Here is a 19,283-nt window from a genome sequence, read left to right as displayed (position 1 = left end):
GATGTAATGTAGAGTATTGTATAACTCCTATCAGCTAGTGCTACTTGGCATACATGTAATCAATGTGGCGTGATAATGATACGGTATCATAACAAATTATATTTATTATTTTCAACGCCCACCATCTGCCAATCAAAGCCGGGGATGAAATCATGGCGTAAATAATAACATCATTTGGTCATTCACCCTCATCATCAGTATCACGTGTTTGGATAACAGATTCACTTATTTTTCAGCCCCACTGTTCCAAACGACAACAAAAAATTAACTGAGGCGCACCACAGCGAAGAGTCCCATCTGCTCAAAAAAACGGGAAAGAGCCACAAAAAGGAAGAAAAACAATAGCTTGAAGCCTTGTGTGTGTGTGTGTGTGTGGTGAAGTGTTTGACAGGTAGGAGATTCTCCGTCTGCTCACTTATAAGCATTGATCAAGAGGAAAATCTCATTTCGACAATTCACAGCGCTGTCATGAGGGAAACACACATGACATTTTCACCAAACACGGGTCCTTGCTTGTTGCTTCTCTACCGTATATCTGGACGTGTGAATGGTTGCATGTCTCACTCACACGCACACACACTCACTGTGTGTGTGTGTGTGCGTGTGTGTGTGTGATCTGTCTCTTCACGGGAACTTCAAAGAAGGGCCGTGTGTATAGCTGGCACATTGGTGTGAAAGCCCCAGGAGGAAACAAACAGAAGCTCTTACTGCGTGTCACGCTGCCTCTGTTTCCACGCATGCTTAACAATTCCACATTCAAGGCCACCTGAGACCAGACATCACATTGGCTGGTGTCTCTTAATGAGCAGTCTTTATATCAATAAATTGAATAAATGAAAAAGGCACGACCTCAGAGTCCAGTGAATCCCATGAGTGGCAACTGCTCAATTGAGCCATTTCAAATGAATGCTAATGATGAAAGCTGGGAATTTCTAGCCCTCCCCCCACTCTTTCTCTCTCTATTGCTATCTTCCATTCCCCCCCTCTTTCTTCAATACCTCCTGGCAGAGAGAATGTCTACTAATCAGACTAGAAATAGCTAACGGAGGCGGATGTAAAGGGGACTTAACTGGGTGTTCTGTCTCTGTCAGATCCGACCAGACATCAGATAAGTGACCCATTTGTAGCTCTTTGAGAGTGATTTCCTTGATTACTGACAACTGCAGGGATCCTTTGGGACCGAAGCTATCAGCGTGAGAAGAAAGAACGGGAGGCAGTGGAGACACAGGGAGAGAACGTGATGGGGAGCTGTTGAAAATTAGACGAAGAATTAGTGTTTAGTGATTCGAGGCACACAAACAGAAAGAGGAACGTTGAGGAATACATTTCCATTTATCGAGCATATATATAGCGGCTGGCTGCCTAATTAGCACACTCTTGATGTTTTCGGTCCATCCGGGTCTCCTTTTAATTGATCCAACCTTGATGTGATAACCCGATCTGCATAAATAGTTTGATGCCATACGTAAACGTGGACTAATTCAGTGTTTATTTGATAGTACGTATCCATTTGATCTATGTCTGACTTATGTGAAGCACTACTGCAGAATAACCAAAGCAGCATTCCGCTAAATGCACAGGGCAAGCAACGTGTAGATTCCCTTTTTCGCCGACAGTGTTTTGCCTTCCAGGAAGCAACAATCATTCAAGCAGGAAGTCATTAAAGGACAGTGTACGGCGGGCCCCCGTGGGATCATTAAGGGTTACTGTGTGCTATGGGCTAATGTCACACAATAATGGGAAGCTGTGGTTTACTCTCTTTGATAGCTCCTTTTATGTCTCATCCGCGCTTAATGGCTCAGGTCTGTGTTGTAGTCCTTTGGCTTCACACACACATACACACACAACTCTCTCTCTTTATTTTATAGCTCTTTATGGGCTCACTCTCCCCACTTTGTCTTTAGGGCACATCAAACGACCCTGCACAGGTTGCACAGGCTCAAGAGCCACAGCGGGAAACCATGAGATAGTTCCATACCACAGATCTATCCAGCAGAGTAAAAAACACTCACCCTCTCTGTTGTCAAGAGGACAATGCTGCATGTTGTTGCCATGGATGGTCACTTTTTCAATTGAGAAAATGCTTGGGAGGGGGGGGGGGGGGGGAATTTCCTAAACGGTTGGTTAAAGTTGACTGCCACACATGTATGTGAAATGGGAGGTTGGTTACAATTGTCTCTTATTGACCTGCTTTGCAAAGGTCAACTCTATTAATATTATCGCTTCCTTTGTCTCTGGTGTGTTTAGTTCTTGCCAATTAGTAGATTTAGTTATTCAGTATCATCACCATCATAACAAATGGTAACGTGTGTATCAAGATGCAGAAGAGACCCATAAACATGACATTTTGTTTTGAGTTCCAGCAGAATTTTTTTTATACCTAAGATAATAATTTTATGTACTGAAACTATGGTGGTCAAATTGCAGTATGGAAAATGTTTGGGTGGAAAGTAATAGACGCAGCAACTTCAAACTGGGGCATTACATTTGGCCAAGTGCACATCCTGACTTGAAACTTAGAGTTTAAAACAAAAAAGACTAGAGACGTACTTGTGACTTGCAAAACAATGACTTGGTCCCACTACTGCCATACACATGCTAAGTTAACAGCGACACACATCCTCACATGTTAAACTAGCTGTCATGTGCAGATAAATAGGCAGCTTAGATCAGCCAGCAAAGTCATCCCCGGGAGTAGATTCTTATGCAGCTACAACAGTTAAACCAAGGGGATCATTTCTGTGCTTAGTTTCATGCCAAACACTCCGGGCACAGGCAGGCTAGCACAGGATCCTTCTGGCTGCCTTTCTGTCACACTTTAGCTGTCAACCGTAATTGGTTGACAGCCTAAAGTGTGACTGACTGGATGCCTCATATACTCACAAGTCTGCTCTGATTTAGACTATGTATCTCAGTCTGAACCGCCTGTTTATGTAGTCAAACAAGCACATAGGGCATAACAATGTACTTATTAAGTGGGGATGAAAGCATTATTCTCAAGCGCTTTTTGTCCAAAATTTGAATAATAGGGGGAAATGTCCGGATTAGGTTGATGTATTCTGTCTGAGCAGCTGCTGGTCCATTCATCATGTGGATTCAGAGTAAGCAGAGAACAATTGGGAGATTTTTGGACATTTTTAAACAGGCTTTTTAGAGATAACCAATTCCAATTTGCTCCCTGATGCACTTACTGTTACCACTTAAAATGACAAAAATGTACGTCACGTAAATGCCAAGTAATTTCATCTGCACACTGACATGTCTAATTTCTATTTGCATTTCTGCTCATTGTAATGCTACTGACTGTCGACTTGGGGGAATTGCTAGCCAGCTATCTTACTGTGTCAAAATAGGCCTTCAGTTTTTTGTATTTGTCTTCCTTTTCCAGATTCATAGCTGGTCTGGTAAGAAAGAAAATAACACTGTCATGCTAAAATAGACTATATTGATTTTTCCTATTCTGAGCTGCACTGACTTCAGTGTCACCATGGGGTTAAAATATTCAAATCTGACAATAAACCTTTGCACTTGAGGGGGATGCTGGAATGGCTGCTGCTGCCGCGAGTCACTGCAAATGGGTGAGTGGCTTTGTTCAACAGCATCATCAAACGCATCTGTGCATCTGCAAACTACACAGGCATCCTTGAAAGTGGCTGTGTTTGATAATGTCTCATGTTTCCCTGCTGATACACGCGATCTGTTTTTCTCTTTGTTGAACATGAGGGAAATGGCAAAACTACACGCTTTTTAACTTCCCCTAAAATTTTCCAGTTTTGCATTGCTTTGATCCCTCCTGCTGTGTGCTTGTCACTCTTCAAAGCAGATGTGCCCTGCGTTTGATGAGGAAGAGGAATTCAAATAGTCTGATAGGCCATCCACACAAACATCCAACAAAATGGCAGAGGGAGGAAATAGGGAAGCAGAGGATGAAAGAGGAGAGAGAGACATGGGCTGACAAAATGGAAACAAAATTTCCAATTACGGAAACATGTGGGACCTCAAGTTTTTTGCTAGCCTTCAAACTTTGCTTCAGACAAAATCACAATAACAACCTTACAGGCAAGAAGAGTGTGGTGATAAAGAGGGCTAAAACCTCTCATTTAAGTGGCATCGCGAAGAGGGAATGGTGCGGACGGTTTCAAAAATAGTCTCATAGCATAGGGGGTCTGTGTGGGAGAAGCTGCACAGAGCTCAGGTTTAATATCTCTCAAGTGAGAGCCGCTGACAGCCACAGTCGCACACAGTTATCCCTCATACTCGTAAAAAAAAAAGCACACAGGCATGTTAGTCCATTATGTATCAAAAGGTGAATGGGAAATGAACCAAGACCCAAACAGCTTTTTCTTCTATTTCATGTGTGCTCTCCCATTCTGTCAGTGGCAAGGAAGCAGTGAGAGTCCCATCTATACAAACGTTGCCACAAGCAAGGTCTGTCTGCTCCAGTGCTGACACCATTATACAGCCATTCTTTTCCACTTTCTAACTCTGCCAATTGAATTGAATTCTTTGAGTTCCCAAGGTTTCCTGAGGTAATGTTTTCTGCGAAGTGGATTTAACGAGACACTTTTTTTCCTTAGCAATTTAAGGAGACAAAAGCGAAACGTTTCGGGGGCGATGTTTTTCTCCCCTCTCAAGAGGAGCAGTTTTAATGTGATGTGTGTATAAGGGGGAAGGACAATCCAGTTATAGGTGAGTGTGGAAAATAGAGGGATACGCATAGAGGAAAACATTTGAGAAAGCAGAGGCATAGTGAAGTAAATGTGTCTTTTAATAAACAGCAGAGAGCATTCTGAATGCCCGCACAATTTCCAATACATAACCTTCAAATGAAAGACTTTGGTTCCCTTTTGAATATAGGGGAGATAGATTTTACTCTAAGCTCATATGGAACTCATTTTGACCGTGAACCTTTGTGACGTTTCTCTATCAAACTTGAATACCCTCCAACTCTGTACGTCATTCATTGTTACCCAGCAAGCATATGGAAAGAAGTTCAACACTATCTTTCTAGACAGAAAAAGATTAGATGCTGTTCTCAAAAGTACACACACACACACACACAGGCATACCCAGGCACACACAGGCACGTCACTGCCTCTGCCTCTGCCTCAGGCCATTAACCAGTCGGAGGAAAGAAATGTAGGATTGCAAAAAAAGGGGCAATTAGGGGGAGAACAAATATTAATAGAAGTTAAGAAGTGAGGCACAAACCAAATTATATCATTAGCCGGGCAATTTAGATGAGCTTTTGCAAGAGGAGAGAATCCTGTTGAAACGTACCAGCGGTCTCCCTGCATTAACAATGGCTTTAATTCCCCTGATGCACAGTGAGGGAGATAGGGGGGGCGGGGGGGGGGGGGAGAATGGAGCAAATACATCCATTCTGACTCCCTTTACAAAGAGAGCGCCATTCTCTCATTCTGCAATTGAAACGAAAGGCGGCAGAGGCTGACAACGTTGTCTGTTCCCTCCCTCCCAAACAGATCCCAGCCCCCTGGAGAGTCCCTACTCATTAAATAGGACCATTCTCCTGCCCTATACTCTCAGCCTTAACAATACAAGAACGATAGATAGGTAAACCACACCAGAGGTCTTATCCATTCACGGAGAATTGTACACACAATGATAATTACAGTGATTGGTCGTGGTTGGTTGGCTGCTGGAAGGCTGACTAAAGGGAAAGACAAGCAGCGCCGTACAAAAAAGAAAGATAGAGATGGATAGAGATGGAGGGAGGGCAGACAGTGAGGTGATTTTCTGCTGCTCATGCACATTTCCCTCTCCACCTACCACCACCACCACCACCACCATTGTCAAATTGCATCCCTCAACACGAGCTTCCTTGCCTGGGGCTCCCGATGGGGACACGCGGCCCTGACAGCCTGAGCCAATCAGCAGCACCCTGAGGCCAGTTGAAAGCCCTTCTGGGTGCGCCTAAGGCTTAGCGGGGTCCAACCCATCAGTTAGAGGCCAGAGCTTGAAAGGAGGGCCAGGCTTTGGCTCATGGAAGCTGCTTGGGCTGCCAATGAGGGTCTGGTATAGGGAGGCTGCTATAGTGGCTCAAGGGGAGGCTGCCAGAGGGGTCAGGTTGGACCATGGGCAGACTGACAGTTATTTAGTGAGAGGCAGAGCTCCGTGTCACTCACAAACAGCATTCAGCCTTTGTACTGCCGAGGCCAGCTCTAATGGGACTGTCACCTTTCTAATTGTCCGACCGGGGGATGATGCTGAAGAGAGTGAAAAAAACAAGACACACACACAGCGTTCGAATACACAGACAATACACAGAGATACACACATGTCGCCTCACAAAGAAAGGTTTGAACCAGCAAACAAAAAAGGGCAATGTGTTGATGGTGAAACAAAAGGTGCAGCATGTTGAACAGCACAGACCTGAGCTTCCAATGACAGAAAAGGCCTTTGGCTTCATATACAGTCATATGTAAAAGTTTGGGAACCCCTCTCAGCCGGCAATATAATTGGCTCTGCTTTCACAAAAAAATATATAAAAGTGGTATGTCTTTAATTTACCAGGAACAGCTAAGTACTGGGATGTTTTCCAAACAAAGATTTTTTGAAAAGCAGTATTTGGTTGTATGAAATAAAATAAAATGTGAAAAACTGGCTGTGCAAAAATATAGGAACCCTTGTGGTTTTGTTGATTTTAATGCCTGTAACAGCATGTAAAACTGATTACTTTAAACACAAAGTTGGTTGGATTATGTTGTTAAGCCTTGAACCTCATAGCAATGTCTGTTTAATCATGAGAAAATGTATTTTAGGTGCCTAAATGCAAGTTGCACTTCTCTTTGACTCTCTGCTGAAGTGAGACGGAATGGGATCATCAAAACAGCTCCCAAAAGATCTGAAAAACAAAGATTGTTCATTGTCATGGTTTAGGGGAAGGCTACGAGAAGCTTTCCCAAAGGTTTCAATCGTCAATTTCGACTGTAGGGAACGTTGTCAGGAAATGGAAGGACACAGGCATAGTGGCAGTTAAACCCAGGCATGGCAGACCAAGAAAAAAACAGGAGCGGCATAGGTGGAGGATTGTGAGAATGGTTGCACACAACCCACAGATCACCTCCAAAGGCCTGCAAGAACATCTGGCTGCAGATGGTGCATCTGTACATCGTTCAACAATTCAGCGCAATTTGCACCAAAACATCTGCTTTTTAAAAAGACCAAATAACTTAATTTTTTGTCTCATCAGTCCAAAGCATTTTCTTCCAATATGAAGCTGGCTTGTCTAAATGAGCTTTTGCATACTCCATGCAACTGTATCTGTGGCATGGGCGCAGAAAGGGCTTCCTTCTCATCACCCGGCCATACAGATGTTTTGGTGCAAATTGCACTGAATTGTAGAACCATGTACAGATACACAATCTGCAGCCAGATGTTCTTGCAGGTCTTTGGAGGTGATCTTTGGGTTGTGTGCAACCATTCTCACAATCCGCCGCATATGCCGCTCTTGTACTTTTCTTGGTCTGCTAGACCTGGGTTTAACTGCAACTGTGCCTGTGTCCTTCCATTCCCTGACAACGTTCCTTACAGTAGAAATTGACAATTGAAACCTTTGGGAAAGCTTCTTGTAGCCTTCCCCTAAACCATGACAATGAATAATCTTTGTTTTTAAGATCTTTTGGGAGCTGTTTTGATGATCACATTCTGTCTCACTTCTGCAGAGAGTCAAAGAGAAGTGGAACTTGCATTTTGGCACCTAAAATACCTTTTAACATGATTAAACAGACCTTTATATGAGGTTCAAGGCTTAACAACATAATTCAACCAATTTTGTGTTTAAAGTCCTCAGTTTTACATGCTGTTACATGCATTAAAATCAGCAAGACCACAAGGGTTCCCATATTTTTGCACAGCCAGTTTTTCACATTTTATTTAATTTCATAAAACTAAATACTGCTTTTCAAAAAATCTTTGTTTGGAAAACATCCCAGTACTTAGCTGTTCCTGGTAAATGAAAGACATACCTCTTTTATCTTTTTTGTGTGAAAGCAGAGTCAATTATAATGCCGGCTGAGAGGGGTTCCCAAACTTTTTCATATGACTGTATAACACCTGATGCATTGCATTATATTTAAGTATAATATCTGAATATATTTGCTTAATACAGAGCAAAATTAAGCTACATCTAATTTTACATCTATTGTCTTTAAGTCTTTTGCAAATCTTTCCCAAACATTCATAATAATTAATGTATTTTAAATGCTGGAGAGTTTGAATAATTAGCCAGAGAGCCTCATGAATGCATGAATACATTAAAAATGAAAGTGTACCGGTGAGACTATGCAGTTACTATAATTTAAATCTACATTAACCGATTTTTTGGGGTAACTTGCAGGCAAGCTTTAAACAAGACACTGACGTATTGTAACCCAATACAAATTATATGGTGAACATGTTAGCAAACAGTTACTTTTGGCAGCCTACAAGGAGAAAGTTTAGCATTTGTTTCAAGTTGTTTATGGTCTCTCCCGAGGGAAATATCTGGCTCTTTAGCGTCTAAATGTAAACTAGCTAATCGCTAACTTTGCAGGGCAGGTTGTTACAGTGTGTCTTTTTTCCTTCTTAGCTATGTTTTGCTGAATAGAAGCTGCCAACTGCTGATGGAAAAGAGTTTGATGAGAGTGAGAACATTCAACTCATGGGCCATAAAAAACAAAACTAACGAAGCTAATATGCTTTTTAGAGCTATGGGGGAAGTGCACAGTTGGGTTATAATTCTCTGTGGGTTTGACGCTACAAGCAATTTACAGAAGCATTTATTGCACCGTTAATGTGTATATTCATTAGTGAAGCCTTAAAGTTTTGTTTCAAGCACCTCTCTGTTTCAACCCTCTCCGAGGTGTAATTCGCCTGCACATTTTCTTTTATATAAAGCAAGGCATTTTCCTATTTAACAAATAAATGGAATTAAATCAAATCATTTACATCAGTAGACAGTAGACGATGCCCCTGAAGTGATTTTCCAGGTTAATGGCCTAAAGGAGAGAGCTAAAAATCGTATACAGTACATCATATATGTCATGACAGAGACTGCTTTAAAAAAAAACTTTGCATGGAAAGTTATAAATTATACACCAAATTACTTTCCTAAAAGAGTAAGCTGTGAATGACAACAATCTTTGTGTGAAGAAGAATGAGGAAAACATAGCACTAAACCAAAAGTGACCAATGACAAAAAATTCCAGTGTTAATACACAGCCTAGGATCTGTAAACTGGTGTGTAAACAAAGGGGGGCCCACTAGCAACATGCCTATTTAAAGATCCTTTGCTAAATACTAACACTAGATTTATTTTAAGCGCACAAACAGTACGTACATGAGGAGATATTCACTGATATTGACAAAAAGTGATTTTGACAACAAGCATTCTCCAGATTTACTAACTCCACTTTTAAATCATCTGGGTAGCTGCATCATGCTTTCTGGATGACTGCAACGAGGGGGACTGTGGAAGTGGTAGGATTGGGTGTTTAGTATTTGACAGGGCGGTCTGGCGGGATTAGGCAGACAGTACTTCATAATGAAATGGTAAAGTATGTGGAACAAGATTACAGGGAACTTTATTCCTGGAGACATCGGGGTTGTTTTTTATGGATGATTCAACAACAAGAAAAACTGCTGGATTCTGGGCCACTCTCTCTCAGAGGAGGGTGTCAGGAGAGAAGAGCTAGTGATGGGTTGTCCTGATTTAAACCAGAACGACACATGTCAACAAACTCTGTCTGCTCCTTCAAGCCCAAAGCTATAAACTCACTCTGAATTTCTATCGCAAACCTACACTGCACATAGACTTGAAAAATGAAGCCGATTTGGGAGAGCTGAGATATAAGTATACTGTAATAAGTAACTGATTGTATGAACCAATGCATACTGGCTTTATTGATATGAAATGCTGTGTAATAATAAAGTACTGACTGAATTGTCATTTAGAGGTACTGAAATTATTATGGTTAATTAAGTGATAACATTTTCCTGCTGTCACTAGCAAGTTAAATTGACTTTGTTCATTCCGTATGGATCAGTAAGGGAGATTAGTGTAGAGTAGTGTTTGACCTCACCTTCACAATGTTGTGTTTGTTGTTTGATTTAATTGCTAGTTAATGATACAGCATGTAACAGAGAACACTGCTGTGGCATTGTCATGGGGACAGATAATGTGACACACGCTACTACACAGCTCTTTTACAGTGCTGAACAGTACGGAAACTAGAGTACCATTCGATCACTGTAGCATTTAAAACGCTTGAACCCAATTAAACTAGTGCTTTAGCAGAGTCTTACTCCTCATGCCTTGAGATTTTCACACTGTTAACATCTGACAAAACACACCGACATCTCTTTTAAGTTCTGGTGTTAATGTCAAAACTTTACCATAGTTAAGGCTTTCCCCCTTTTGAGGATAAATGCCACGGTAACCTGTGGTAACCCGACTGCGCCTAAGCACTTTCCTTGTAGAGGGCGTAAACAGTCACATTATGCTATTTCTTAATGAACTAGTTCGAGTTGGGGAACGAAAATTTAATTAAAGCCCTTGGCCTAACACCGACTGAAACCCGGAGTAGCCCTAGGATGAGTTACAACTGCCTGCCAATCAGTCAGGTGGTAGCAGCCATTAAATTATTCTAATTTTAGAATGCTATAGTTCAGTAAAACATGTGCCTAGAAGGCTGAATGAGTGGAAGTTCATTTTCTCACTTCCTCTTTTAAAAAGTGAAGGAATGTCAATACAATTGTGGGCTGGGGGGGAATAAGTTATTGATGTGAAAACTAAATTAAGGGTTTACAATACTGTTAAATGTTGTTTCATTTGGTCTGGAATAATGTAATTATTGTCCTATACCACCTACCACCCATGTGTTGGTGGAAACACACAGATGCATGAACACATGTTAACTAGAGACAAAATGGACACAATTTATTTCCATGCACAAGGGCTGCAATAAACCGGCAGAAAAAACAAGCAGATCCCAAAAGCATATTACAGGCCTATTGTGAGCTGTAATGAAATACACTGAGCAATATGAGGTTGTAAATAAACAACCGTGTATTCATATTGGATACACGGCAAACAGCAGTACAGACATTAAAGTGTCATTACGACCCCCCCCACCCCCCTCCTCGACACACACACACACACACACACACACACACACACACACACACACACACACTTACTGTATATATACTGTACATCACATACATTTTAGCAGCTGGTTTACTGAGCAGTTAAACCAAACCGTACTCCTGTTTCTCAAGTAAGCGTCAAGTTTTTCTTGTCCTGAGTGGTGGGCGAACTCAAGTGTTTGTTTTTGTTTGTGCGCCTCTGTTCGCTTCTGTTTGCTTTTGATAAGAATCCCTCTAAATGAGAAGCTCCCATTCATTCTGACTGTGACATTTAACTCCACATTTGCTGAATTATATTACCCAGTAGCGCTAGCATAATGGGCTATTCAAAATAATGAAGTAAACCCTATCATACTGAAACGCAGTCTAATATGCCGGTTCACCTATTCACCTCTGGGCCTTCATTTTTCTATGAGAATGTGAAAGTATGATAAATACTATACATCAGGCATATCCTTGCAGTTTAATTAAGCTCTATAGGAAAGGCATGTGAGTTATGCATAGAGTGTAAAGGAACAGCAACCAAAGACATTTCTCTCTTCAGTCTTTCCCTTATAGCTGCAAAATCACATATTATTAAAACAAGCGTCCACAATGTGCCCAATTATTTCCAGCTCTGGTCTATTGTCGGTTTCCTAACCGTGGGTGGGAGAGGGAGCCAGCGTTCGAGGCCCTGGTTTAATGAAACGAGTGTCTTTTTCTCTCTCATATTCAGACGGCTTTCCATCAGTTTTGCCTCATTGGCGCCAGTGTATAGGTGCTGCAGGAGAGGCTTCAGATGAGAATTCCATAAATGGCCTGAAACTAATGTTGGCCTCCCTCACCCCATGGATTTACAGCACTCTCTTGTGCCTGCTATTTTTTCGCCCCCCCCCCCCCCCCCCTGTCCACAATCTCAGCCTGTCCCCCTTTTCCATCTCCCACCTTAACAGCTTTCCAGCGTTCTCAAAAGGAGAATGTCTTACCATCTACCTTAGTACCCATTTAAACTCAGGGCTGTTTTTCAACTCTCTCCATTTCCACTGAACTTTCATCTGTCACGTCAAATCATCTGACAGCTAAAGCTAGGAAGCATATTCCATTCAAGCACAATGGTGAATCAATGGCATCATCTTATAGCCGCGCCACTCGCGGTTCTTCATGACTGAGTTGCCACATGTCAAATAAAAAAATGGCCATTAGTGGATTGGTGCTCTTGTATACTTTTTCTTTCTGAAAATTGAAACAGAAATTATTAAATGATGCCAATGTGAGAAAGCATTGAAACATAACCTGCTGTATATACCTTAGAAAAATATAATGACAAGGAAGGAATAATTGAAATATTGACGATCAAATGAATGATTATATTAATAAGAATTATATTATTATCTATATATAAGCAAGGAGTGTCTTTTATTAATGGAATTGATACACAGCTACATTATCCTGGTAGGATGGCCTAGAGGAAAGGTGACCTTTAACTTGCTTAGTACCATGCCACTCTTTATTTCTCCACCCTAACTGAATTAAAGAGGAAACCACCAGTGGTCCAACAAACACACACACACACACACATCTTTGGGGTGTATCATTTGTATCATGTGATGCTCTCAAATTAAGTTCCGTGGGTTTATTGTTGATTTTAAACCTAGTGAACCTGACTGCTAGAAGACTTTAATGTAGAAACACAGGTGAAGAGAACTCAATAGTTTTTTTTTTCGCAGCACAGGAGAGCTGGTATGTGTCCTGAAATCAAGTGCATAAGCTTTAAAGGTCGCTCCTGGCAACTTCTGAGACGGGCAAGATAAATCACGAGATCCCCACTGTTCTCCTCCTCTGCTGCCTGTCAAAATGCAGAGTGCTGTTTTCAGAGAGAGCGGACGACAGAAGAGCTAACGGAGCAATGGACAGCATGAGTCACATCCCCCATGGTGCACTGCTTTCAGATATAGCTAAGGGCTGAGACAAACCTATACTGTCTTCAGATGCTAGATCTTCCCTCTCTCTCTCTGTGTCTCTCTCTCTCTCTCACACAAACACACGCACAGCCACACAAGCAAACACACACACACACACATACACGCACAGCCACACATGCAAACACACACACACACACACACGCACAGCCACACATGCAAACACACACACACACACACACATACACGCACACGCACACACACACACACACACACACACACACCCAAGCTCAATACTTACAGTCACACGCACAAAGGAAGAAGCTCTTGAAGAACATGTGAAAAGGGGATAAAAGAGGGTCCATGTTTCATGCAGGGCAGTACAATTTGGTGTCTCCCCTGACACTCCATGGCCCCACTGTGTGTGTTTGTGTGTGAGGAAGAGCGCTTCCATGCTCTGGTAGAAAATCTGCCCTCGCGCCGACACATTGGCGAAAGGCGATTTCCGTAATCCGGGAGTGTAAGCTCCTGGCTGTACAAATGGGCGTAAGGGACTTTTTGTGCGCGTGTGTGTGTGAGTGTGTGTGTGTATGTGTCTAACAGAAATGCTAGCAGAAGGCTGCATGTCTGTCTGGGTGTCTGATAAGTGGCATGGAGTGAGAAGAGTTTTGAGTAGCAGCACAGAGCTCTGAGAGTGTGAGGTCTCCAAGGGAAACTTGCCTTTGTTTTTTCTTGGTAACGAAGAATTGGTTACAAACATGACCGTTTTTTAAAATGTATTTACCAGAGCTGTAGAGTTTAAAATGTTTTCTTTGAATGGTAGGTAGCTCAATCCTATTTATAAACATAGATGTTTTTTTTATTGACTAACTTGTACTATTCTCTGTACTACATTATACACTTTGGCACATTCCCTTATATGATCATTTCTCTGTGTCTTCTGAGTCTATCATTTATTGCAAAATCCAGAGGGAAAAGTCTGTTTTGACACTTTACACTAAATCAATATTGACAAACTACCCAACGTCTGATGACTACGTGTGCTTTACTCAGCAGTGAGATAGGAACCTTGCCAATAATGTCTGCTGAAATTACTCTTCTTTTCTTTTAATTGAGAGACTGTCAGAGTAGTCCAACGTATTCATATTCAAGGGCGTGCCTATGTCCATCTACTGTATGTCTCACTATGGGAGAAAATCTAATTTCATGAGAATTGAAATTCGAAAGAGACAACAAAGCTTATGCTCGGCTTTCTAAACCTGACAGGAGAGTGCGTATGCACATTTCTTTTAGACATGAATCTACTGATTTAAATGCAATTGCCCCTCGGTGGTTGAGTGCTTAAAATGCATTTCATGCAATAGTTATCTATGCTGTCATCAACCCCTCTCTTTCCCTGTGTTTCCTGTCTTCTTATGCTGTAATCATATGAAATAAAGGCAAAATGGAATAAAAACATTGTTTGAAGACCCAATCTGATTTATTAAAGTGAGAAGAGGAATGGGAGTATTCTCATTCGTTGTGCACCCGGTATTCAACGTGCAACTTTGCATATGTTAAACTTTGTAAACAATTTTACTTCTGCAAGGCAATGTGTGCTGATGGTGCCTCTGCTGAAAATTGAAGTGGAGTGAAATCATTAGCATCCATCACGACAAATTCAATAAAAAAATTGCATTAAACTGCCTTGCAACAAGCAAGATACAAACTTAATCAAATTGCCTGTGCTTTTGAAGGAATCCCTGAAAGGAACATTGTTTGGGGAGTGTTTGGACTCCCACAACACTTTTATCTACAAAGAGATGTACTGCGATGCGAAAAATTGTCCACCAGCCAGCTATATTAACAGGTATAGAAACACCACCCAGAGAGAATAGTCCCGAGTAATTCTTAGATCTATTCCTCTGAGAGCAAGCATTTCGTGTGTATTTGTGTGCTGTTCCAGGCAGGCAGGGATTTTCTGTATGTCTGTCTGTGGCGCCTAGAGGCACAGCAGACAAATCATCTGGCATCACAAGTTAAATCGTAGACAAGAGCAGCGCTTTTGGGCCTGCTGGGTGTGCTTAATAGAAAATACCAGAATGTTGAGTCTGCTGGCCTCATGGTGATTGTAAGAGATATTACTGTATATATTCTCCACACTCTCTGTCCTGGGTAAGCTCTGAGAACAAAATATATGGGTTTGGATACCAGTCTCTGAATGGAAGCTTTTCTCCGCAACGGCCTGTTGTATGAAGGTATTGCTGTGCACCAAACATGTCATGTATCAGGACAAGATGCTATTTGCTGGATTTCTACAAACTGTCACTCACCCTGACAAGCATGTGAGGGAAGGGTCCCCTGGAGTTTTCAGGCACATTGATAGGTGGGATGACCCAGTCTCTCTTCTGTCGCCTCAGCCCATTGGCGGACGAGCTCCTCAGATGTCTTCGGCTGAACTTGATAACTCTGGGTTGGGAGTCCCACACTCGCAAAAGCATTTCCTCAATGCCAACCTGAAAAGAGAGAAAGCCCAAAAACGTATCATATCATGCCACATACACCGCATTGAATAACTGGCTCACGTTATCATTTTGAGGAATGCTGTTTTTGCAGGAAGATTAATCTATAAAGGGCTGTAAAATGACAAGTTTGCCCCGTCTGCTGAAATTGAAACTAAAATACTGGCTGTCACACTGACAATAAAGCCATTTTGGGGAGAGTGACAGAGAGGAAATAAAAATAAACATCTTGCTGAATGCTGCTACATCACATTTCACCAGGCCCTTGGCAAGACACACTTAGCCTGCCAGAGCCCCTATGCTGCTGCCTAAGAAAGCGAGACCTCCCCCAGGCTTCAACGCTGGGTTTTGGTTCATGGAGTCGCTGCACTTTGTCTGCTTAACCCTGCACTGATTTATAAGTCAGACAACATTATTCCAGCCAAAGGCTTGTCATCAGATAAAAATGTATTGATGAAATACAAGTGTAATAACAAAGGTAAACGAGGAGAGAAACAGGAGAATGCCTTTTTGTCTATGCTCCGTTCACTTGGAAGAAGAGCAACTCAAAATGTCACACATAAGTTGTCTGATTTTCTTACACCCTTTTGGATTTCTTAACAGACCAAAATTACTGGCTGATTTGTTTGGATGTGTGTACTTCTTTTATTTTGATGTTGAGGTACATTTGAACACTGCACAGTACCACATTATTATGGGTAACTCCTTTGTGGGAATATATGGGTGTATATAAAACCCTCCAGCTATAGCTGCAGAGAGAAGATTTGTTTTTTACTTATCTAGTCAGGTGAAATAAGGGTGAGAAGGGTGTGTAAAAGACTGTGTTTTTCCGCAATCCTCCATGTTTTCCTCCTGCGTAAAACGGTTGCATTGCTGTAATCCACCTAATCCTATTGTTGCGTCTGCCCCCCACCCACACCCCCTCACACTAACACACACACACACACACACACACACACACACACACACACACACACACACACACACACACACACACACACACACACACACACACACACACACACACACACACACATACACACACACTGGCAGTGTGCTGCTGTCACCTGAAGAACAGTGAAAATCCTCCTGCTCATTCCACCTGGAACACACACACAGTCACAGAGGAAGCGGCACACGTTTGCACATGAGCAACCACAGAGCACGTCGCCATGACAAACACAGACTGGCACTTCATCCTATCAATATACACCTGCTCTGCAGACTGTAAGGCACACCTGAGCAAACGTACCGTGTCATTTTCAATCTTTTGTTTGAACTCTTTGCACGTTCACAGCCCAGTGGATTGGACCTATGCACGGTCATGGGCTGAGGCTTTAGCTGGGGACCAGATGTGTTTCCCAGATAAGATAGGCTGAGTTGCGGCCCACTCATTCAAAACACTCACAGGTACCAACTGGCACGGGGCAGGCCCGGCGCTGCCAGCACTCTCCACAGGCGGCAGGTGGAATTAGTCTGCGCCTGCCTGTGTTTCTGTGGCTCCGTGTTTATTTGCAGATGCTCATTGGAAACAAACAAAGAGCAAGGGAAAACAAACAAGGATGTAAAAAAAGCAAACAAACAAGCCAAAGAGGATAAACAACACTCGCTATGGCATGATGATGAATCATCAGCCCTGACTAATGTGGACAGTCATAACAAACACAATACCACGTCGGCACAGCTCCTCCTCAGCTAGGCCTATAGTCTACTATAGTGTGCTGCTGCTACCATGATTAAGTACTTATCTGCCGTACTTGCTATCGGCAGAAAAACAGGAATGAATAGTTGCTCTGCATGCCAATCAGCCTAGGCGAATAGGCAATCGCAACAGGGCTGACGATAACAAGGTTGAAGCATTCGATTGGTCAGGCCCCTATACATTGCTTTGGAAAAGTTGCCAAAACACACATGAAGAAGAGAGAGGGTCAGGCAGAGGCACAATGAAAGGGAGACGGTCTTCATTGTAAGCCTGCTAGTGGATGATATCAGCTGCATGTGACTGTCACGTTCAAACAGCATGGCAGATGACAGGCTGTTGGCATTGTGAAAGTAGCAGAATTACAAAGGAAAGAGAGAGAAACTGGAACAAGTCTTCTACGGGCAGAGCTTCTAGAAGCTAGGTGCTTATTAGGATTTTTATTTTCTCTGTCTAACTGTGTGTGCGTGAATACAGCATGTGCATAAGTACTGTGTTCAGTCATGCCTGCATGCACATATGGGAAATCATGTGTGCTGGCTTCAATGCAAGCATGTGTGTTTGCGTGTGCCAGAGTGTGTATGTGTATGAAGAACACATGACAAGGACTCGGTTAGTGGGTCCCGATGCTCCTGCTACCTAAAGGCATCCAGGGCCAGCTGGCTGCTCTCTGCTCCCAGGCAGCCTGTGCATTGCTGGGGCATTCTTTCAGCCTGCAGCCCCCGGGCTCTGGAGCAGACATCTGGAGGTTATCAGCCTGACAAACAGGCAGAACAATGCAATATGTGTGTGTGTGTGTGTGTGTGCGCTCATTGCCCATTCTCTGTTCAGTGTGGCTCTGAAAACATTTGATTCAGGTCTTTTCATGTTATTTTCTTTATTATGTCTTTAGTGCTGAAGTTCCCTATGCTGTTTCACTATGATATACTGAGGGGGCGACTTCTGCAAGTAAGGAGAATGTTCTCCCATGAGATCTTCTCTCAAAAACTAAAGTGAAGAAGAATAACATTTAAATCTAACTTTGTACAAAAACATGCTGAAATTCTCATAGCTGCTATTTGCCTGTTGAGACTTGCAGCTTTCCAGTGTGGTGTGTCAACATTAATCAGGCTATAATCACAGAGTTAAAACACACACAAAGAGTGTAAACACCCAACCATGCCTGTGTTGCTTTCCAATGACCAGTGGCGCCCACCCCCAGGGTCCTACGTTCCACCCCGCTGCCGTCCGACGCTTTAATCTACCTTGAACAGGTTAGGCTGTCAGAGGAGCGTGTGCGGTGTAAAAATGCTAATCAAGTATAATCAGTAAAACCTGGCCCGGCTACCCAGTTGACTCCAAATCGAGTGGTGCATAACTGATTGGCTCTAAGCTGGTGGCAAGACAAACCAACGTGCCATGAAATCAGTACGAGTTGGAGAGCACTTAACGGCAGGCCCCTACTTGTTTAAGGTGCGATAGTGTAGGCCCTACATGTACACATAAGGGCTCTCAGGCCAAAGATGCTCTACACTTCAATTGTTGTGGTATGATACAAAAAACAATTACTAAAAGTGAACTGGTAAATCATGGAGCACGTTCCAAGTATGCTAATTCCTGCTACCGAAATAGCAAAGGGAAAAACAGAGCCAGTTATTAAAAGCAAATCAATACACTCTCACTGGTGCTATAGATAACAAAGCTAGCGTAGCAGGAGAAGCTACACTGCAGCATCTCTCTACACGTTATCTGTCTCTACGCAAAGCAAGTGAACAAAATGAGCTGGTGTTTGATATGAATGTCATTTATTCTCCGATTGGCTAGAAGGGGATATCATCAGCAGTTACTACCCTCTGCTGCCGTCGCCATGATGATTATGCAAAGCAGGCATCTGTAGGGTTATGCGATAATGATTATGGCTTTCTCTAAAATAATAATAGATCTTATGAAAAAAGAGAACGGCTTGCCTACGTATGTGTTTACTGAATAGGAAAAGGAAAATGGTACAGACAGTTCCAAAACACTGCACTGCACTGATAACGCTGATTTTGAGCACCA

At 42.4% G+C, this 19,283-nt stretch overlaps 1 protein-coding gene across 1 annotated transcript in view; it reads right to left on the bottom strand.

Moving 5' to 3' along the window:
- The window catches only part of cdh4 (cadherin 4, type 1, R-cadherin (retinal)), a gene marked incomplete at its 3' end in the record, with an annotated part of 190,531 nt that overhangs the window by 47,241 nt on the left and 124,007 nt on the right, over positions 1 to 19,283 (bottom strand). Inside the window, exon 5 of the mRNA XM_080025452.1 lies at positions 15,359 to 15,541. Within this exon, the coding sequence (XP_079881578.1) occupies positions 15,359 to 15,541 (183 nt within the window). The remainder of the gene's footprint in view (positions 1 to 15,358; positions 15,542 to 19,283) is intronic.

This window comes from Ammodytes marinus (assembly GCF_949987685.1).
Source record: "Ammodytes marinus genome assembly, chromosome: 4".
In the NCBI taxonomy this organism is placed as follows: Eukaryota; Metazoa; Chordata; class Actinopteri; order Uranoscopiformes; family Ammodytidae; genus Ammodytes; species Ammodytes marinus.
The sequence above is the reverse complement of the archived record's forward strand: the minus strand, read 5'-3'. Positions and strand labels throughout refer to the sequence as shown.